The sequence below is a fragment of the Crinia signifera genome, chromosome 4, assembly GCF_055691185.1.
Source record: "Crinia signifera chromosome 4, ASM5569118v1, whole genome shotgun sequence".
Classification (NCBI taxonomy): domain Eukaryota; kingdom Metazoa; phylum Chordata; class Amphibia; order Anura; family Myobatrachidae; genus Crinia; species Crinia signifera.
In genome coordinates this window covers 295,900,467-295,923,773 of record NC_139220.1, presented here as the reverse complement: position 1 = coordinate 295,923,773, position 23,307 = coordinate 295,900,467, and the positions used below count along the sequence as shown (strand labels likewise).

At 44.6% G+C, this 23,307-nt stretch overlaps 1 protein-coding gene across 1 annotated transcript in view; it reads right to left on the bottom strand.

Annotated features, from left to right (window-relative positions):
* Positions 1-22,378, bottom strand: part of LOC146075650 (uncharacterized) — a 40,335-nt gene extending 17,957 nt beyond the window's left edge. Inside the window, exons 1-5 of the mRNA XM_083185080.1 lie at positions 22,055-22,378; positions 7,921-8,190; positions 6,456-6,725; positions 4,808-5,068; positions 3,445-3,759 (exon numbers count right to left, since the gene is read on the bottom strand). Coding sequence (XP_083041206.1) covers positions 3,445-3,759; positions 4,808-5,068; positions 6,456-6,725; positions 7,921-8,190; positions 22,055-22,112 — 1,174 coding nt within the window. The 5' untranslated portion in view covers positions 22,113-22,378. The remainder of the gene's footprint in view (positions 1-3,444; positions 3,760-4,807; positions 5,069-6,455; positions 6,726-7,920; positions 8,191-22,054) is intronic.
* Between the last annotated feature and the right edge of the window lie 929 nt (positions 22,379-23,307).

The window sequence follows — 23,307 nt, the reverse complement described above, 5'->3', positions numbered from 1 at the left end:
CACACTTGTGCAGTCAGTGTGCCTTGGCTCCTGATGCTTAGCAACATGAATCATTGTCACATCGGCAGATAGGTAAAGCTGCAGCACTACCCCACTCCCATGCACAAACCCTTTAGCTTAAAATATATATATACAGTAATATATGCTGACCACAGGACCACAAGCTAGAGGGGGGCCCAGGGGTACTGACCCCCTGCCCCCCCCCCCCCCTTAATCCTACCCTGGTGGGCGGCTGACGTCACAGGACGTCACCCCTCCACCCCATTCTCGTTGCTGCATGCTGCAGTTTTTGGTCAGTTAAAACGTACTTATTTTTGTGAACAGGAGAAAAATCATTTGATGGTCGGTGACCGTCTAATGATTCCCCACCGTACGCTCCCGTGCGAATAGATGTTTATGCTAAAATTCCATTCACATTGCAGCGGGGATGTTCATATGGCGGGGTGGGCATTCGCTCGCCTGGCCGGGGGGCATTAGAGGGCTCGCTAAGCAGCGAATTTACGCTGCTTCCTGAGTCAATGTGACTCAACCCCTAAATGCATCAAAGGAAACTAGAGACAAAGGGCAGTAGTCAATGATAATTTTCACAATGCAAAGCGAATCCTATTTAGATTTAGCTGCACATTCGCCAACATTCTCCGTCCTCCCGATCCACTGCCAGCCCTCCCTCTCCCCCTATTCAATGCACCAGGAACTCGCTGCCCCTGATGGCGAATTTGAACCCCCCCCTCGGTGAATGCCGCAGGGAGCCAGGGGGACAGCGGAAGGCAGGGAGATGGAAGCCTCCCTGCCTGCCCTGGAAGCTGTGTGGGAGAGAAGGGGGGCCGGCGGGGACACAGACAGCAGAAGCTGCCGCCCCGTGAGACTGGGCAGGCGGGGAGCTGCAGGGAGCTCTGCGCTGGTCCCGCTCGTGCATATGTAATGAGCGGGACCCAGTGCAGTGAATATCTAATGAGCGGCTCCCCGCCCCCCTGTGACGTCATCTGTTTAAAAAAAATTTTTTTATTAAATATATATTTATCCGAATAGCTGCCCCTTCACTTAATAAAATTACTGATTTTTTGACACCAAAGAAAAAAAAAACCTTTACTTCAAAAGAACACATTCCCGTTCACCTTAAAAAGATGGCGATTTCAAAATGGTGAATCATGGCGAATATCACGTTGAAAGCAGTTCTCGATCCTAGCACTGAATACAGTCACGGCGAATGACAGTGAAAACCCCATTGAAATACTCTCCAGCGAATTGCCACGAGCATGAAACAGAGGACTGGCCGGCACAGGGGAGATTTCAGCACATATCGCTGGCAATATGTTTGCTGAGCGACCCTAATGTCAGTGATTTTATGTGCTGTGGGAGATAAATCGCTGGGAACGCGCTCCCCCTGCTAGCCCTTCATGGTCACTGGTCGCAGAGGCACGCTCCTCTGATTATGGCTAAAAATTGCTGGTTGCTGGTGCACCTGCATGTGCACCCCCACAAGTGACAGCCAGCTTCCCCTGCCCATGTGTGTGTATTAAACCCCCCACAAGGGACAGCAGTCTCACAGACTGCATCTGGGTTCATAGGCAGAGAACAGTGGCAGATTTTTCCTGGGGGCTGCAGCCCTGCGGCCCATAGGTAAAAACCACCACTGCTCCCATGTATGAGGAAATCTTGGCTAGCAGTATCCGGTGATAGTTCTCACTAGGGCAGTAGAGAGCCTGTCTGGGACCAGATGATTTCCAGTGGGCGTAGTCTAATCATGAGAGGCGTGGCATTGCAATAGCATTTTAAGCACCTTACCATCCAAGCTGCAGCCCAGGACACAGCAGCATGTGCTGGGTAGAGAACAGCTGCTGCCCCTTAAACAGACCTGGGCCCAGGTAATTAGTTCCCCTCCTCCCTTCTCTCAGCACCACTGGTTATCATCACCAGTGAGAGCTCGGTAAGATAGAACGAGGGCTGCATAGGCTTGAGTGTATGTAAGAGCCAGTGAATTTGATGGTTGTTTAAATAAAGTTATTGAAGGAAGTTCAGATTGCCCAGGGAAATCTCAGGTAGTGAGTGGCAGGTGATTTAACCAACCAGGTAGCTTAGGGGAGTAAACTTAGAGAGGGGTATATTAGGTGAAGCTGGGATGAAGTTCTTTCTCTTTGAGTCTGGATCCCCACCCTCCCTCTCCCCTTTCAATCTCTTGTGCTACCTGGCCTTCGGGCCATCACCCAATTGGGCTTCTATAACTTTAATTAAAATCGTCGAGAAGGTGCTCTCGACCAGCAGTCAGATGAGGTGGCAGGTGGTCGCTGTGCGGTATTGCCCCCCTTTGCCATGACGGCTGGTGTGTCGACATTGGACACTTCCTGGAAGTGTCCTCGCCATGCCATAGAAGGGGCGGTAAGTCCGTCACAGCGCGGGCTGTACCTTACGGTAGGGGGTGTTATCGGATTGGGGCTTTTCCAGTCGCTCCCATGATTAACACCCCTGACTGGGGCTGGTCTCAAGTGCTTTCTTTGCCATCCCTTTAGACAAAGAAGGGTCATACCATTTTCAATAAATATGTATGACTAGTTTAAACATATGCAGTAGTTGTCTGTGTCTTTATTTATAGAATAAGGTGTCTGTGTGAGTTATTTCTAGGCAATTAAAGGTTAATTAAAGGTTAAGTAAAGGTATAGGTCAAGCAGCATAATTCATTAGGTGCCTTAATAAGGGCAATTATTGGACCAAATGTTCAGCTTCAATTATCAGAGTGTTTACATCACCATAAAATTTCTGCCCATATTTTTTGTGATATTTTTGGCTTTTCTTTGCCACCCACAGTAATCAGAATGGTGGGCTTGACTTGCAAAATTAGCATTTCCTGAGTATCCATGCCCCCACATAGCCATGCCCCCTGACATGAGACCACTCCCCTTTTCCAGCTGCATGCTGGGGACCTGATTTCTGCTATGAAGCCATTGAAACCTTGGAGAGAGAAAAAATGGAGAGTTTACCCTCCGCTTCTGTCATTGCAAGTTAGATGTTAGGAGCGGATTGGTTGCTTTGGGCAACGTCTCCATCTTTCTACAAGGCTTGTTACATCTCCCCCAGAGTATGAAATGAGGCTCTGATACCGGTTTATACGGTACAGTAGTGTCAGTATCATGACATATATTTATCGATTCCCAGATGTTTTGTCACTTATCTTTTACAGACTGTCCTCCAGACCTAGAAGATAATAATACTAGATAAATCAGGGCTTAAAGTGGTCCTTTAGAGGCATTAGAACTTATTTCCCTCTGCCACCTAATTCACCCTCCTCCCCCCATTAGGCATAGCCAGGGCCAGTGGTATAGTGTAAGCCCCCCCCCCCCCCCTTCAATACTTTTCTGCTAGAATTACTGTGCAGGGCCAAGGTGGAGGTTAGAAAAAGGTGGTGGTACTCAGTTCAATAATGATATAAATAATCATGATCTAGCTCACCAAAGGTCCTCCCAGTGATGCTGGATGAGTACATTGTGGTGTTGGGGACATTCCCGAGATCTAGGGAGGCCTGACAGGCGAAGTCTTGCATGTTGTCACTACGACTAGCGTTGAAGTTATATATTGCTGTGAAATTTGTGTGCCCCTTTCTGAGATCTCCATCATAGGCCTGGCTGTAGATCTCCGTTCCTCCTCTGGTTATAGATATAGTAAGAACCTGGACAGGAGCCACATCAAGTGCCGAGCAGAAGATACTGTGTGCTGTCCTCTCCTCTAGCTCCCTCCGCATTTCTATTGTCACATGACTGGGCAGAGCTGGAACAACAAATTAAGAGATGGATGGATGGTACTTTATAGGAGTCGTTCTCCTTTCTGGGCTTTTTTTATGAGAGGGATTTAAATGTAAGGTACTCTTTACCTAGAACGGCGCCCATCGCGACCATCGCGACCATCGTATGCACTAAAAAACGGGTGCGATGCGATGGCCGCGATTTCCCATAGGGATCAATGTTAAAAGTGAGATTGGACGCGATTTTAGTGTTCAATGCCTCAATGCCCGCGATTTTTCCATAGGAAACAATGTTAAATGGGCCACAGAGCCCAAATAGTCACCCTAAAGTCTGAAATGGCCCCCACAATTGTTAACGCCACCCCACGATCAACGTCAAACCGAAGCGTGGCGAGCGCAGCGAGCCCGCGACGGGCGGCGGTACGCGTCCTCCGACCTTTTCATACCCCCACTATCCACGTCGGCGTGGTGTTGAGAATAGAATAGTGTGGCGAGCGCAGCGAGCCACCGAGCCCGAAGCGTGGCGAGCGTAGCGCGCCCCGCGAGGGGACGCGGATACCTTCACAGGTAAACGCGTCCCTTCGCGGGCTTCACAGGTATCCGCGTCCCCTCGCGGGGCTCGCTGCATCGCCACGCTGCGCTCGCCACACTATTCTATTCTCAACTCCACGCCGACGTGGATAGTGGGGGTATGAAAAGGTCGGAGGACGCGTACCGCCGCCCCTCGCGGGCTCGCCACGCTTCGGGTTCACGTTCATCGTGGGGTGGCGTTAAAAATTGTGGGGGCCATTTAAGACTTCATGGGGACTATTAGGGCTCTGTGGCCCATTTAACATTGTTTCCTATGTAAAAATCGCGGACATTGAGGCATTTAACACTAAAATCGCGTCCAATCTGACTTTTAACATTGATCCCTATGGGAAAATCGCGGGCATCGCGTCGCACCCGTTTTTTATGTGCATGCGATGGCCGCGATGCCCGCGATTTTTTACCCCCGACGCCCGCGATGCGAATCGCGGGCGCCGTTCTAGGTAAAGAGTACCAAATGTAATGTACACGTTGCGAGGAACATACCGTAAGCCATGATTGTGATATTGGATATTTTTATTCCTTCTTTAGGGATGCAGGTTGCTTCGGCTTTCTCCCAGTCATCAACTAGTACTAGATATGACACCCAGTTTGGCCCATTTCTTTCCTCACTCTTGTTTAATCTGGTTTTTATCGATGGCTTGGTACAGGTAAAAGAGCAGTTTACCCTAACGTGCTCTCCAAAAGGTACATACACTATAGGGGCTTCAGTCTCAAATTTAACCTCACATGGATCCTGGAAGCTCCCTGCAAAACAAAACGGAAAAGGTTTTTTTTTTACGTAGAGTGGAAAAACTTGTTAAAAAACAAAATAAACATTTCTGGGGGTGGGGAGGGCCAAGGGGATGCATAGCCAATGAGGAGGGGCCCTGAAGGGAGGCAAGAGACTAAAGCAAGGATTCCCATTCTCTTTAGATTCACGGCACCCTTAAGTATCAGAATGTTTTCACGGCATAGGCCAAAATAAAATGCCCAAAGAAAGAAAATAGGGTACTTGTGTAGTTTCACGGCGCCAGCATGGCCCACGCTGCGGGCTCAGTGGCTCGCTACGCTCGCCACGCTATTTAAAATCAACTCCATGCCAACATGGATACTGGAGGTATGAACTATCCATGTTGGCATGGCGTTAAGTTACTTTTTTTAACATAGTTTGTGGCGAGCGTAGAACCCGGAAGTGGCGCGGCGCCATGAAACTTCACAAGTACCGAAAATAGCATTAAGGGGGTATTCAATATCGAATTCCGACAGTCAGAATATCGGACAGTTTTTATCTGATTCCACAGTAACTCGACCGCCAGAAATCAATGTTTCAGCTGAAAGTCTGTTGATTGGCGAAAACGGCCACGGACTGCCGAGAAATGGATGTGAATTCGACAATCCGCAGCCTTTATGACAGAACAGATCCGACTTTAAAAAAAAGTAGAATCTGCCACCTTTCAATGCTGTTGGTAATGACAGCATTGAATAAGTGAGTGCTGATATTTCCTCGGTGGGTAATAATTGGCACATATTGAATACCGCCCTAAGTAGATTGTGTTTATATGGGATCTTTAGGGTCAGTTATGTGGTAAAGAGCAGGATTTGCTTCTGTTTGTCCATATATTTTTATGAATGGCAGCGACCAGAACTGGTCTTCTCCATAAATAATATATAAGTTGAATTGGTCCAGGACCACCAACCCGTGGCACCCCTGCCAGTGCTCAGAGGCACCCCAGGGAGCCACAGCACACAGTTTGGGAACCACTGGACTAAGGTGTATGCTTGCAACTGCAAGAAGCCTATCAGGTAAATGGGGGAGTTAGAACTAGCAGCAATAAATGAGCAATATGATATTACAGGTATTACTGATACATGGCGGGATGATACTCAGGACTGGGCAGTCAGTTTGGAGGGTTACACTCTTTTCAGGAGGGATATGGTAAAAAATAGGGGAGGAGGAGTATGACTTTATGTAAAGCTAGTGTTAAAACCAAGTATACAGGAAGTCATTTACGAGGATATTGGTGATAACATAGAGGCATTATGGGTGTAAATATCCAGTTAAGGATGGTACTTTATAGGAGTCGTTCTCCTTTCTGAGCTTTTTTTTATGAGGGGGATTTAAAATTTAATGTACACGTTACGAAGAACGTACCGTAAGCCATGATTGTGATACGGGATAACGATATTCCTCCATCATTGTCTATATGGATGCAGGCTGCTTCGGCTTTCTTCCAGTCATCAACTAGAACTAGATATGACACCCAGTTTGGCCCATTTATTTTCTCACTCTTGTATAATCTGGTTTTTATTGACGTCCCGTTACAGGTAAAAGAGCAGTTTACCCTAACGTGCTCTCCAAAAGGTACATAGACTATAGGGGTTTCAGTCTCAAATTTAACCTCACACGGATCCTGGAAACTCCCTGCAAAACAAGACGGAAAAGGGTTTTTGTTAAGTTTTTTGTTTTTTTACATGGAGTGGAAAAACTGATAAAAAAACAAAAGAAACATTTCTGGGGGTGGGGAGGGGGAAGAGGATGCATAGCCAATGAGGAGAGGCCATGAAGGGAGGCAATAGACTAAAGCAGGGGTTCCCATTCTTTTTAGATTCACGGCACCCTAGAGTATCAGAATTATTTCACGGCACTCTAGGCCAAAATTAAATGTCCCCCCAAAAATATAGCATTAAGGGGGTATTCAATATCTGATTCCAACAGTCGGAATATCGGGCAGTTTTCATCTGATCCCACAGTAACTCGACAGTCTGAATTTAATGTTCCAGCTGTCGAGTGTTGGAAAGTCCGTTGATTGGCGAAAACGGCCGCAGATTGCCAAAAAACGGACGTGAATTCGACAATCCGCAGGGGTTCGTGACAAAACAGATCCGACTTTAAAAAAAGTAGAATCTGCCACCTTTCAAAGCTGTTGGTAATGGCAGCATTGAATAAGTGAGTGCTGATATTTCCTTCTTGTGTAATAATCGGCACATATTGAATTCCACCCTAAGTAGATTGTGTTTATTTGTGATCTTTAGGGTCAGTTATGTGGTAAAGAGCAGGATTTGCTTCTGTTTGTCCATATATTTTTATGAATGGCAGCGACCAGAACTGGTCTTCTCCATAAATAATTGACCATAAATAAGTTGAATTGGTCCAGGACCACCAACCCGTGGCACCCTTGCCAGTGCTCCGAGGCACCCCAGGGAGCCACGGCACACAGTTTGGGAACCACTGGACTAAGGTGCATGTTTGCAACTGCAAGAAGCCTATCAGGTAAATGGGGGAGTTAGAACTAGCAGCAATAAATGAGCAATATGATATCACAGGTATTACTGAGACATGGGATGATACTCAGGACTGGGCAGTCAGCTTGGAGGGTTACACTCTTTTCAGGAGGGATATGGTAAAAAATAGGGGAGGAGGAGTATGACTTTATGTAAAGCCAGTGTTAAAACCAAGTATACAGAAAGTCATTTACGAGGATATTGGTGATAACATAGAGGCATTATGGGTGTAAATATCCAGTTAAGGATGGTACTTTATAGGAGTCGTTCTCCTTTCTGGGCTTTTGTTTATGAGGGGGATTTTAAATTTAATGTACACGTTACGAAGAACGTACCATAAGCCATGATTGTGATACGGGATAACGATATTCCTCCATCATTGTCTGTATGGATGCAGGCTGCTTCGGCTTTCTTCCAGTCATCAACTAGGACTAGATATGACACCCAGTTTGGCCCATTTCTTTCCTCACTCTTGTATAATCTGGTTTTTATCGATGGCTTGGTACAGGTAAAAGAGCAGTTTACCCTAACGTGCTCTCCAAAAGGTACATACACTATAGGGGTTTCAGTCTCAAATTTAACCTCACACGGATCCTGGAAACTCCCTGCAAAACAAGACAGAAAAGGTTTTTGTTAAGTTTTTTTGTTTTTTACATGGAGGGGAAAAACTCATTAAAAAACAAAATAAACATTTCTGGGGGTGGGGAGGGCGAAGGGGATGCATAGCCAATGAGGAGAGGCCATGAAGGGAGGCAATAGACTAAAGCAGGGGTTCCCATTCTTTTTAGATTCACGGCACCCTAGAGTATCAGAATTATTTCACGGCACTCTAGGCCAAAATTAAATGTCCCCCCAAAAATATAGAATTAAGGGGGTATTCAATATCTGATTCCAACAGTCGGAATATCGGGCAGTTTTCATCTGATCCCACAGTAACTCGACAGTCTGAATTTAATGTTCCAGCTGTCGAGTGTTGGAAAGTCCGTTGACTGGCGAAAACGGCCGCGGATTGCCAAAAAACGGACGTGAATTCGACAATCCGCAGGGGTTCGTGACAAAACAGATCCGACTTTAAAAAAAGTAGAATCTGCCACCTTTCAAAGCTGTTGGTAATGGCAGCATTGAATAGGTGAGTGCTGATATTTCCTTCTTGTGTAATAATCGGCACATATTGAATTCCACCCTAAGTAGATTGTGTTTATTTGTGATATTTAGGGTCAGTTATGTGGTAAAGAGCAGGATTTGCTTCTGTTTGTCCATATATTTTTATGAATGGCAGCCACCGGAACTGGTCTTCTCCGTAAATAATTGACCATAAATAAGTTGACTTGGTCTAGGACCACCAACCCGTGGCACCCTTGCCAGTGCTCCGAGGCACCCCAGGGAGCCACGGCACAGTTTGGGAACCACTGGACTAAGGTGTATGTTTGCAACTGCAAGAAGCCTATCAGGTAAATGGGGGAGTTAGAACTAGCAGCAATAAATGAGCAATATGATATCACAGGTATTACTGAGACATGGCGGGATGATACTCAGGACTGGGCAGTCAGCTTGGAGGGTTACACTCTTTTCAGGAGGGATATGGTAAAAAATAGGGGAAGAGGAGTATCTCTTTATGCTGGTGTTAAAACCAAGTATACAGAAAGTCATTTATGAGAGTATTGGTGATAACATAGAGGCATTATGGGTGGAAAGATCCAGTTAGGGCAAAAGTTCAAAAAAATTGCTGATACAGTGCACCCGAAAAGTATTCACATTTGTTTAGATTATTTTTAATAAATTTGCAAAAAACGCCTGAAAACTTTTCACTTTGTCATTATGGGTTATTGTGTGTAGCATCTTGAGAGAGAAAAAAGATTTTTTTCCATTTTGTAATGAGGCAAGATGTGGATAAAGTGAAGCGCTGTGAATACTTTCCGAATGCACTGTAGCTGCATGCTATAAACCGTTGTGTGGTTGAGGAAGCCCAACTTCTACTACAAACTGAAAAAGCTGCACATCTTGGTCAGGTTTCTTAATTATGTTTTTTTTTTTAAATTTCCAGACATTGATTGGAGTAATAAGACTTGTGGTACAATTAGGGGCAACAGATTTTTGAACACACTAAAAGACCATTACTTGTCCCAAATAGTAGAGGAACCAACTAGAAGCAGGACTATACTGGAGCCAGTAGTAACAAAATAATGTAGAGATAATATCAAATACTCAAGTAAGGGAGTCCAGTGGTCATATTGATTTCCAGAAACAATAGTATAAGGCAGGGGTCAGGAACCTTTTTGACTAAGAGAGCCATGAAAGCAAAATATTTGGAAATTTATTTCAGTGAGAGCCATATAATATATTTTAAAAGTGAATTCAACTAAATGTCAGTATAAAACGCCTCTGAATTTATTCTTTTAAATAATGTTGTTATAATACTCACCATTAATGCGACTTCTGGTGCTGCATGGATTTGCTGATGTCTTTGTAGTCTGGTTGGTACTTGGTGAGGTTAAGCTTCATGCAAGCGTTGAGACTTTCATCCGTTAAACGTGATCGTAGATTGGACTTGATGTTTTTAAGATGTGAGAATGACTGCTCACATGCATACGTAGATCCAAACATGGTCAACACAGCAATACTCACACGCTGCAGTGTGTGGTATGTGACAGGAAGCGCGTTCCAAGTTTTGAGAATCAGCTGGTCTTCGGGTTGAAGTTTTTTCATTTCTGTCCACATGTGCTTGCTCGCCAACTCCGCTTTCTGTCGTGTGATTCTTTCCAAATCTTCATTCAGTGACTTGAACTTGTTCACCCACATGTCTGAGGCCTTCAGGTCAGCCACTTCTGCTTCAAAATCTCTGACGGAGACACCAGCAATGTAACTCAGGTCGGTTGTGTTCAGTGAACACTCGGTTGGATGGGTGATGAACTTAAAAAGACGAGCGTGCTCACGAAATTCTCCAAAGCGTGCTTTGAAGGACTGTAGGAGACTGGATGTGAAGCCAGCTAGCTGGTGGAGATCAAAGTTTTGAATGGGCTCACTTGCTGTGCATTTATCTTTAAACTGGCTCAGTTTTTCAAAATGTAGTAAACGACCTGTTTCAAGATCCATAATGAAGAGCTTGAGCTTGTTTTCAAAAGCAAACACAGCTTGTTGAAGGGATAACACTGTATTTCCAATGCCTTGCATTTTCACGTTGAGCTGGTTCAGATGTTCAGTCATATCTACGAGATAGTAAAACTTGAGGAGCCACTCAGTTTCGGCTAGCTCAGGATGCTCGATGCCTTTCATTTCAAGGAAAGTCTGGATTTCGTTCAGGCAAGCCGCAAAACGGCTAAGCACCTTCCCTCTTGACAACCAACGCACATTGCTGTGCAAAAGCAGACCAGGATAGTTATTTCCAACTTCATCCAGCAGTGTTTTAAACTGGCGATCATTTAAGGCTCGGGCAGCAATAAAGTTGATCACACGAATGACCAGCGACATCACTTTGCCAAACTGCCCGTCACACATCTGAGCACAAAGTGCCTCCTGGTGTAGAATGCAATGGAAACTTAGGATGGGTCTATTTTCATGTTCACGAAGAAGCGCCACAAATCCTTTGTTTTTCCCCACCATACACGGAGCACCATCAGTACACACTGAGAGAAGTTTATCCATAGGTAGATTTTTTTCTTGAGCAAACTCCATGAAAGACTTGAATAAATCCTCACCTCTTGTGGACCCTTTTATTGCCAGAACAGCAAGACTTTCTTCGCGCAGTGTGTCATCAACAGCATATCTTGCAATCACGCTGAACTGCGACAAATGGCTCACGTCTGTTGACTCATCCAAAGCCAGGGAAAAGAACGGCGCTGCATTTATGTCCTTCACTTGCGTTTCCTCCACTTTGTTTGCCATCATGATGGTACGATCATGAACAGTTCTTGCCGACAGAGGCATGTCTTGTATCCGTTTGATTATCTTGTCTTTGTTCGGAAGATCATTAAAAAGTTCATTGGCTACATCCAGCATGAACATTTTAGCATACTCGCCATCTGTGAATGGTTTTCCGTTCCTCACTATTGCTAAAGATCCAGCAAAGCTAGCGGAATTATAGTCACCTTGCCGGGTCCATACGCGGAGTTGCTGCTGGCTAGCTTGCACCCTGCTCAGTAGCTCTTGGCACGCTTTCTTTCTGCTGTCTCCCGCAGGGTATTTTGATGCAAAGGTAGCATGGCGCGTGTCGAAGTGCCGCTTTACATTTGACCGTTTCATCGATGCAATTTTGTCATTGCAAATTAGACACACCGCAGAACCTGCTCTCTCCACAAAGGCAAATTCTTCGGTCCATTCGTCCCGAAATGTACGATACTCGTCATCTGTTTTTCTTTTCGCCATCTTCTTTGTCGAAGGGTAATGAGCTAATGACCGAGCAGACTGATTCAAAAGGGGGCGTTTACCCAGCAACGGCCAACGTAGGCCAGTATCATCCAATTAAAATAATGGACGATTGCTCCTGCAGCAAACTGCAGCCCTGAACAAGACATGAGCAGTGAAAAATCAATGGATGGATTAAAACAAGTGAGAATATTTTGTTTTATCTGCGAGCCATATGCAATCATCAAAAGAGCCACACCTGGCTCGCGAGCCATTGGTTCCCGACCCCTGGTATAAGGGATCAAATAGGACTTGAAATTCTAGAAAAGCAAATTTCAATATGCAGCAATTAAAGTGCATAGACTGATGCACCTTTCAGACCGCACATATAACTGGGTATTTTGCAGTTTTTTACCGTTTCAAAATGGTAATATGTGCGGACTGAAAGGTCCACAGTGAATTTACCGTTTCCAAAAAACGGTATTTGGAAACGGTAAAAAAAGCAGGGTCCTACCCGTTGCAGACCCGTTTTTTTGCAGTCTGAATGGGTCTGAGATGGTATTTAGGACCTAGTCAATAGTGAGCACAAGGTGGTCCCGCTCTGTGTATATCTAATGAGCGGGACCCGCTTTTGCAGTAAATATTTAATGAGCAGGTCCCCGCCCCCTGCATATGGAAAATCAGATTGGCTGAAATTTAAAGATTAAAAAAGAGAATATAGGACCCCTAAGAAGTGAGATAGGTGGATGGTTTATGATAATAAGGAAATATCAGAGGTATTAAACACTTTCTTTTCTTCAGTATTTAGAGAGGAACAAATGGTAGGAGTAATAAATAAAAATGTAAATGTTAATGTATCGTTATTTAGTGCTTGGTTGACAAAAGAATTCCAAAGACAACTAAATTAAATTAAGACAAATATAGCTTCAGGTTCAGATGATATACACCCAAGGTGTCACACCAAGGGTCTGAGTCGTGGAGACTGAGACCTCTGGTGGGGGTCAGGACCGATACTTAAACTGGGCAGGCTGTAGGAGACCCTTGTGTATAGACTTTGCACAACAGTGCACCCAAATGCAGCAAACATTCAATGGTAAAATACAACCAGGTTTATTGAGCAGAAGGTTGTAATGATAACAGGCAGTAAAGTATGCGGGATGGAATATAATGAATACAGTCACTGTAGATAAGCAATACTTTACAGCCTTGATGAAATGATGGATCAATTGCGGAACATCGGATGCAGGATGGAATATGGAGTTGAGGTATCCGGAGTATCGGACTGAAGGTAATAACTGTAGGATCCGGAATATCGGACTTTAGGATCGATGGCGGAACATCAGACAGGATCGATTGCGGAGCTTCGGACAGGATCGATGGTGGAACATCGGACAGGATCAGAATCCTGGAGCTAGGCTTGGATCTGCTGAGGTGAGTCTGGACAGTGGAGACTGGATCACAGGAGATGGTAGACCTGGATATTCAGAGGAGATGGTAAACCTGGATAACACACTGCAGCAGAGGAGAGACATGCACCAGCAGGTAACACTTGCATAGACAAATGACAACTGAAGCACTAGCATTGGAGTTATACCCACTGCTTGGCCAGGATTGGCCGGGCAGGTATGAGAGGGAGATCACTCCAAACAGGATTGGACAAGAGAGACATGTGACTGGGAAAACATGGCAGCCCCCATGTCAGGCTATGGCGGGAAAGACTGTTTGTAGATGCCATGCTTGTGGCCGGGAGCAATGGCGGCGGACAGAGAGATTGCCGAGCACTGGACACTGTCTCTGCGGGTGAGGGAAGCGGTGTACCGCGCAGCCGCAGACTCAGCAGCATTGAGAGGACTGGAGGATGACTGAGAGGAAGGCGCACAGCACCCAGGACGCCGGCTGCACCGGGACTTGAACCGCAAGCTGAGCCTGCGCAGACACTTAGCCGGTAAGAGAGCTTGCTTCAATACCCGGATCGTGACACAAGGGTTCTTATGTAGCTTAACTCAGAAATAGCTAGACCATTATACAGTACTTCATTTTCACAGATTCAATGTCATCATGCTCAGTACCAATGGACTGGTGGATATCAGATGTGGTACCAATGTTTAAAAAGGGAAGTAAATCACAATCAGGGAATTACAGATGGAGCCGCTCTCATTCAGCTGGCAGCTGGTGATAGAATCATCAGTCCCCACTATCCAACGGAAAGGGGCGCCACAAGATGCTTGCACACCCCGTTCCAATGGAGCTCTCCGCCACCGCTCCGCGCCGCCTCCCTGTTCCCCCTAACCCTGCCCATCTCCCTGAAGTGGAGACGGGCAGGGATTCCACAACCCGCTTCTGAGTGCAGGGGAAGCATGTCGGGTGGAGCGCCTCTCCGCCAGCGTATGCCAGCGCACGGAATCTGGCAAGTCCCAGCACTGTATGAGAGGCGCTCCATCTGTAGACCTTTAAGCCTGACATAAATAGTGGGGAAACTACTGGAGGGGATATTAAGGGATAGCATTCGGGATTACTTGGTGTGCAATAAGATTATTAGTGGGAATCGGCATGGTTTTTTGGTATAGTTCATGTCAAACTAATCTAACTAGTTTCTATGATGAAGATATTAGGAACTTAGACCATGGCGGAGCAGTAGATGTGGTATACTTAGATTTTGCATAGGCCTTTGATAATGTGCCACACATGAGGCTGGGCTACAAAATAAAAAAGCTGGGTCTAGAAAACCACATGTGTACGTGGATCAAAAACTGGTTGGTGAATAGTGAACGGAGAGTTGTGGTACATGTTGCATGTTCACATTAGTCAAAAGGTTCTGTGCTAGGTCCACTTCTTTTTAATATATTTATCAATGACCTTGGTGATGGCTCAGGGAGCAAAGTGTCTATTTTTGTAGATGACACTAAACTATGTAAGGTAATGAAATCAGAGCAGGATGGAGTTTCTCTATAGTGGACTTGAATAAACTGAAGGATCGGGTGGCCAAATAGAAGATGTGGTTTAACATAAATAAATGTAAGGTTATGGATTTAGGGACCAAAAATAAGTATGCAAATTTCAAATTAAATTGGGTAAATGTAGGGGAATCTTTAATGGAGAAGGATTTGGGGGGTGCTCATTGACAGTAGATGTCAAGCAGCAGCTGCAAGGGCCAATGAATTATTAGCATGCATATAATGCAAGGGAAAACAGTCTAATCTTGCCACTATATAAATCGTTGGTATGTCCTCATCTTTAATGTAGGGGGTAATTCAGACCTGCTTGCTAGGCTGCATATATATGCTGCATAATGCATGGCCCCCTGCCACCCAGCTGAGTGGTGTCCACCCCAAACAGACAGGGGCATGACTGCATTCAGATGGGCCAACCCAGTGTTTCTATGGGAGCGCCCCCAGCATTTGTTGTGGTCACGCCCATGAAACGCTGGACGGGCCTGTCAGAACGACCCCTGCCTGTCACTCAGGCAGTGAGTGCCCCGGCAGCAAATGAAATATTCACGAAGGTGCTCGCTGCGGTGGTTTGCACATGCACATAATCACACATGCACAGACAGGGATTAAGCCTTTGGGGGGCCCAGGGCACTTTAGACAGGGGGCCCTCTCCCACTTGTCATTACTGGCATCAAACTGCACTGGAGAATATTACACTGTCAAAACACAAAGTAAAGGCAGTATAAACTTGGCCAATGGGTAACTGCAGGGGAGGGGAATTAATAAAAACATAAATATAAAATGCCGCATGAAAAGCTTCTGTTTGTCTCTCTGTATCTTACTCTATAGGAGCCCTGACAGGCAAAATATTACTTAAATAAATTGGGTTAACAAGTTTTTATTAATCCTTTGAATTTTTTCTGTCTCTGCCTTGTGTGTGTGCAGGCCACATAATATTTTTTCCAATAAAGGGGTTATTAATATTATCCCTTTCATTTTTTCTGTCTCTGCCATGTGTGTGTGTGTGTGTGTGTGTGTATGTGTATATATGTGTGTGTGTGTGTGTGTGTGTGTGTGTGTGTGTGTGTGTGTGTGTGTGTGTGTGTGTGTGTGTGTGTGTGTGGTTTAGAGGTACACTACACTCCTGTGCCACCAGCATAATATTTGTCAAATAAAGGGGCTAACAAGTTATTACTAATCCTTTTATTTTTTTCTGTAACTGCCGTGTGTGTGCAATTTTGGGGTACACTACTCTCCTGTGCCGCATATTTTATAACTCCAGAAAGATAATGGAGATTAAAAATATGAAGGCTCCAATAGTGAAAGAACAAGAACCACTTCCTCCGAGTGCTGAAGCTGAAGTGTTCTAAAAATATAACAAGCAAATTTAACACATAAATACTTCATTGGTTAGTATAGCAGTATAGTATAGCAGCTTTGTAGTGTAAAAACAGTGTATGCCTGGAGGTATCTAGAAAAATCCTCTTTTTAGCGTTAAAAGGTTCTGTATATTGGACTTTATTCCTTAGAAAACAGGCGCTGTTAGTGTTGGTTAGTTGTAGAAAAAAACTCAATGATTCAGAATATATATATATATTATATATATAGAGAGAGAGAGAAAGTGTAGAGGTGCGCTGATGGCAGTTTCACCAAAACTGTATATATGCACACATATAAACCAGTAAAAAGTTTTTATTTCATACAATAAAAAGTATATAAAATATGTATTTCATACAGATGTTCGCATCATAAATTTCATGTGAGATACCACTTCCGAGAGACCCTGCGCGTTTCATCCCATAGGGACTTCCTCAGGGGTAACAAGGTATCTAAGATGGTGAAACAATGCCATATAAGAAAATTTGATAATACTGTAGACATATTAAAAATCCAAAACATATAGGGAAATGTGCTACAATTATTCTGTAGGAGGAGTTGCCAAGATCGATGATAGAGGACGGAGATGGAGGAGGACAAAAAGGAGGCGACAAGATGGGTGATGGAAAAAGGAAAGAAATGATAGGGAAGGGTAATTTGTAGGTACACCCTCTCCCATTCACCTATGTTCTTTAACTGGGAATGCTTATTAAAATTAAAATTACCTACCAAAACATGCATTCTATCACGAATGGTAGGAGTACCAGAGTTGGATCAAACACCCTAGAAACGGGTGTAGGCTGGCAGGATATCTAAAATAATTTTTAAACATTACTATGGAGGTAGGTGGGAAATAAATAGATAAACATATGTATCCTTGGAGTCTAATGTTCAAAAAGACAGATGACTCAATATGTATAGCACTGAACAGGTTTAACACATGTACATACCAAAAAATAAAAATAAAAAATAAAAAAAATATATATATATATATATATATATATATATATATAGAACAAAAGGGGGTAGACCTTTGTTTGCGCTTATTGTTAAAGCAGCACTCTATAAATCCTCCCTGTTAGTGGAGGAAGGGATAGATAGAGAAAAAGATATAAGGTGCGCTTAATACAGTCCACCCCCTTATTATACAATTCAAGGGTAGACCAAACAATTTAAAAACAAGTAAAATGTCTTAATCAATCAGACACGGATTCCATTATCCAATTCTTCCTAGATATAATGATACCCGACACGTTTCATCAAAAGTGACTTCATCAGGGGTTATATTCTCTAAACTATTGAAACTAGGTTTTAAGATTTTTGAAAGTAGTGTATCCACTTACTGGTATTCTTTATGTATATGGGAGAGCACTCTTTCCCAACGAGATAAGTAAATCTTAAGTGGGATAGAGAAAGATATTTCCAATGGATATTGGGCAATAACCTGGATCTAGGATCTGTCTCCTATGTCTCCAATGTCTGAATGCAGACTGATAGAATATCAAGCCTGGTTTATATAGGGATGGGTGTGTAATCACACGCTCATCCCTATATAAACCAGGCTTGATATTCTATCAGACCTGATGACTATTCATGCTGGTACCCAGTTAGGTGTATGGTGGGGTACAGAAGACCTGGATGTTCTTTGTAAGTCCTGGGAGAGGAGATAGCAGGCAGGGAGCTCCACAGACTCTAGTATCCAGAGAGAGTGGGTATTTTTAGTGGATTACACGTGTCATCGCCTCCTCGTGAGTATCATCGGCTTCTTGAGATCGTGGGTACCCTGTGGGCTCATGTAGCAGATTCTGGAAAAAACAAAGGTGCAAAATGTGCACAAAGATGTGTGTTTTACGCAGCTTGGGGGCTGGATAAATCTCAAGGTAGAACATGCGTCTGTCTTATTCCAGTACAGAGCATTGGTACAGCATACGCACCAGATTGCTGCCTTGTGGAAACAGTAGGATCTATAGATGGTGTTGCCTACTGTGGTTTTACCACATTTTGATGTAAGTACTTCCCACCCTAAAGGCCAAATGTAATAGTGTGTGTGAGAATCCAAAAGTGAGAGATTTTGGGAGAGTTTTCCAAATTGTTTTAAAGCGGCAATCATTTACACTGCAAAACCGGGTTGATTTTGCCATGTAATTGATTGTCACTTTAAAAAAATTAGGAAAACTCTCCCAAAATCTCTCCCTTTCGGATTCTCACTATTCCCTGGCTGGCCCTTTCTGTATTGTGTGAATGTGTGAGAAGTCTTCTATTTTGGTATTTGCATAACTCCCAACATGACCCATGCCAGGATGGACAAACTACTCTACTGGACTTTTCTCTTAATTTATGATTGGCATTACCTGTTTTGAACAGGATAACTAATAATAATAATAAAGGTGTTCACCACAGGTGATGGCAATAATAAAATAAGATGGAAGTCCAGAAACAGACCCTGGATTGGGTCATGTTGGGAAGTATGACTATGAAATTAAATCAAGTGGAGGGAAACTCCACTGTCTAGATCAGGGCTGGGCAACACCGGCCCTCCAGATGTTTATGAACTACACATCCCAGCATGCCTTGCATCAGTTTTAGCATGGCCACATAGCAAAACTAATGCAAAGCATCCTGGGATGTGTAGTTCATTAACATCTGGAGGGCCGGTGTTGCCCAGCCCTGGTCTAGATTGAAGGAGATGGTGGGAAGGAGAAGTGAAAGTGAAACATAATTTTAATAAACAGTAGTTTACAAGTCTAGCAGCAGATGGCGCCATTATATGATTCCACTCTCATGTCACAACTTGTGTTGCCAGAAACCACACAGCATTGGGCAGCAAACACATGAACAAGGCAATTTCTTCATCAAGGTAGAAGTGGGGGAGAGAGAGCAGATCTGCAGCTCTGTGTTTGGCTTGATAAATAATTTTTTTGTATTTACAGCCCCTGCTTATGCTGCTTCATTGTAATCATTCTCATACCTCCCAACTTTCTTGACCAAGGAGTAGGAACAGGCTGCATGCGCCGTAGCCACATGCCCAAAAATTCTCTCAGCCTCTCTGCTGCGGGAATAGACAGCGTCTATTCACCAGAATGCAGGGGTGATTCCCAACTGCCCCCAGTCCTCCCCCCCCCCCCCCGCCAGCCGGCCCCAGGAGGGATGTGGGAATGTCCCCAAAAAACGGCGGTGCAGTGGTATGTGGGACAGTTGGGAGGTATGCATTCATCTGCAGTTCTCCCTTTATTTTTTTATATTCACTTATTCCATATTTACCTACTTTTAAAAACTAGTTTCAGGGAGATTATAGTTGGTGGTAGAATTTTGCACAGTGCCCCATTGAGGGGGTGTGTCATTCTGCACCCAAAGGGCGTGTCTAGTTCCATATTTCAAGATATTGTGAACGTGGCACCTAGAAGCATGGGTGTACTGCTACATGTGAGAGGAATCTTCTAAAATTATTTATATCCAAATGTAGATGAGCACCAAAGCACTTAGTAAGAGCTACTGTACAGTATTTGCTAAAGAAAATTTACTGATATGTGGTCAGGGATTGTTCATCTGTTGCAGAAGTTCTCAGTCGGTCCTCAGGACCCCACACGGTCCATGTTTTGCAGGTCTCCTCACAAAATCCAAAGAAATAATTAGCTCCACCTGTGGATCTTTTAAAATCTGTTAGTGAGTAATAAGTGCACCTGTCGGGTGACCTGGAAAACATGAACTGTGTGAAGTCCTGAGGTCCGAGTTTGAGAACCACCGATCTATTGTGTTTTGCACGTGGTTCCATATAAATGGCCACAAGACATGTATGTAGCCATAGGGATCATTGTTTTTTATCCCCAATGCTGGGAATGATGATTCAATGTAAATGTATCTACAGTATCTCTCATTCCTATTTGTGTAACAGCTACATAATGTGGGCTAGGTGACATGAGGGAGATTGCTAGACTAATCAGGAAGAGAGGGAGATTGCCGTTATTTCAGGATGGTAGTCAACTATGACTTATTCCCCTGACCTATACCTTGGATTATTATTATATAATATTATTTTTACACCACAAGTGTTTGCAAAGGAACAGTATGGGGAGACAAACTTAGCATTACAGTAAAGAAATAACAAAATAGAGTACAGGTAAAAAGAGCGCCAGAATTCAATACACATTACAGCTTAAATGTAAGTAGTGAGAACTTGATCAACGTATTACTAGGGGCTGGTGTCCAAAGATGGAGATGAGTATGTGGATGAGGATGGTCGCTGAGTGTTTGAGTATGGGAGAGCTGTGAGTGGAGTGTGAAGAGAAGAGGGCTGTGACAACAGGAGGGAAAAGGGCCCTGCTCGGAGGAGCTTACAATCTAGTAATGGATGCAGTTTCATTGGTCAAGGCAGTGTGCTGCTGCACAACATCCCGAATAACCAGAATGTTTCTAATACCCCTTTCAGGCTGCAAATACCAGGTCACACTAGGGATTAGGACACAGGTCCGTCCCAGTAGTGACCCGGCATTTGCGGTCTGTAAGCTCCGCGTCTGGCCTGGATACGACATTAGGGAGCAGGGGAGGAGGCAGTGCTTGGAGAGAGATGACAGTGCTGCCTCCTCCATACTGTGAACTGGACCTGGGTCGCTCGACCTGGGTTACCCGTTTACACTGCACCTTGACACGGGTCAAAACCATGTTCAACCCTGATTGGATGCCCATAGCAACATCCCATCCTAAAATAGAACTCTCATCTTAGTAAATAAACCCCTGAGATTGGGGCCAGTATGACAAACCAGTATGACCGGCCATCTCAGGGTGAGCGCATCTGTTTAATCATCTGTGAAGCTGAAGTGCCAGAGAATATGTCATACCACTATTATTATTTATTCATTACCAATTTCTTATATACTGTAGCACACACATATTCCACAGCGCTGTACAGAGTATTTAAACATTCACATCAGTCCCTGCCCCAGTGGAGCTTACAATCTACAGTATATTCCCTACCACATGTACACACACATATCCTGGCTGAAGTGTACAGTGTAGGGGAGATGTATCAAAGCTTCCAAAGTGTGGAGGAATAGACAAAGGAGGGAGCCACTGACACTATTAGAAATTGGAGAAAGGTGTAAATCCCTCAGCACTCTTGGCTTGGATACAGCGTCTGATTGGCTGACTGTGCTTTTCCCGTACAAACAGATTCCAAGATTGGATAATGCAGCCCAATGTTACTGAACAAACATTGGAGAGAGATGAAGCGGAGGAGTTGCCCAAACCAACCAATCACCTTCTGTATGCAGGGTCAGCGCTACCCGCTCAGCACAGCCTGCAAAGCATGTAGGTGCGGGCCCATAGAGGCGTTTCCTCCCCTCCTCTGTCAAAATATATGACAGGCAGCGGCTGTAGCAGCTGTGTTCGCTCACTGGACAGGCAGCCGGGCGGAAGCTCCCCAACCCGCAGCAGGGCCACAACTGAGTCCGGTGCTGCTGAGTGACATTTCCAGCCCGGCTCCTGTCCGGCAGACCTTGCCGGGGGGATATGCGATTCCCTTCCCCCTGTCTAGTCGGGCAAGTGACATTATGCCACTGTCGCCGCGCGCACATGCATGCAGGGGGAAGGGCCAGTGGGTTGTTTTGACTAGAGCAGGAGGAAGTCTTGGAGATGCGCGGTGCAGGACTCACTGCGAGAGCCGGGACACACACAGTCAGGGAGGCCATGCTCCAATTTGAGTCCAAAAAGAGGACTATCCCTTAAAAACAAAGACAGCTAGAAACGATGAGAACAAGCTAGGGTAATACAGTATGTCACATAGGACAAGTCACTTCTACAGTGCCATATCCCTAAGTCAGCTCACCTATATAAAACATGCCGGCCATGTGGAATAGAACCAGTAGGATCCAGTACTTTTCCATGGTGGGATGTGCTGCGGATAAACCCCAAATCTCAGATAGAAGCAGCTGGAGGCTCCTCTAAGGGAGAAACAAGTATAATGCTGGGAGTTTGGCTGTGTCTGGTCTGTGATACTTTCTGTGAGCTGTAGCTGCTGTTCCAGCGTCCTCTCTCTGTGCTTCACTAAAGTTCGATCACTCTTTCTTTGTATATTCAAGTTGTTTTCTTTAATGCCAGCCCCCCTGTGTAGGCTATGGGCACGAGGGGAGGTCCCTGTATGCTGTGAGCCATCAGAGGTAGAGATGGGCAAAACGGGTCACTAGCGAGAGCTGGGATCCAGCAGATCAGTCAGTGAAAAGATCTGTATCATTTAGGCAGCTCGACGGTTCACTTTGAAAGAAGGGGTAATTTGTTAATAGCGAAGCATACTTTTTCTTACAATCATTTATTGCCATTATTGTTTACTTTTTAAAAAAAAAAAAAACATTGAGCTGAACAAATAAGAACATACATAACCGAGTAAAACACTGATCGATGGCTGGGTGCAGAATCGCCATTGATGGCAACCATCGATGGCGTCTGCACCGATTGCCATCCCTAGCAGCAGCAGCCTTATTATTCTTTACTTGCAGTAGCAGCACTGAACTCTGTCTCCGGAGTTAGTACATCTCAGCTGCCACAGGTGGCAGTTATGAGATCAGGAAAATGCATTGTAATTAAAAGTAAAAGAACGACGGATCACCTTTTTGGGATCTGCGGCTCACTCGTTCTTTCATGGGATCCGTTCAAAAGAATCGTTTCGTTCGCGAACAACCCATCTCTAATTAGAGGAGGCTGCACACTCTACACATGTATGTTTGTGTGTGTCTCTTTCTCTCTCTGTACCCCTGTTTCACTCTCTCTTCTGTTATCCCTGAGCCTGTTTCCTGCTGCCCCATAAGGTCTACATGATTTCTTTAAACTCTTGAATTCATTACCATCCTTGTGGACTCTGATTGGGATTGCTCTGAAGCATTGTGAGCCATGCAAGGGGATATGGTACATTAATTGGGGGTCCAGGAGCTCAAGTATAGGCACAGAAAAACATGACTGGGGCAAAGCATAGCTACATCGGAATAAGCTGTGTTTGTATTATGTATGAGACCTTAGAGTGTCCCCAGTTGTATGTGTGGGTGGTTTTACTCATATTCGTCATGACTTTCTAACATGCAGCATTGG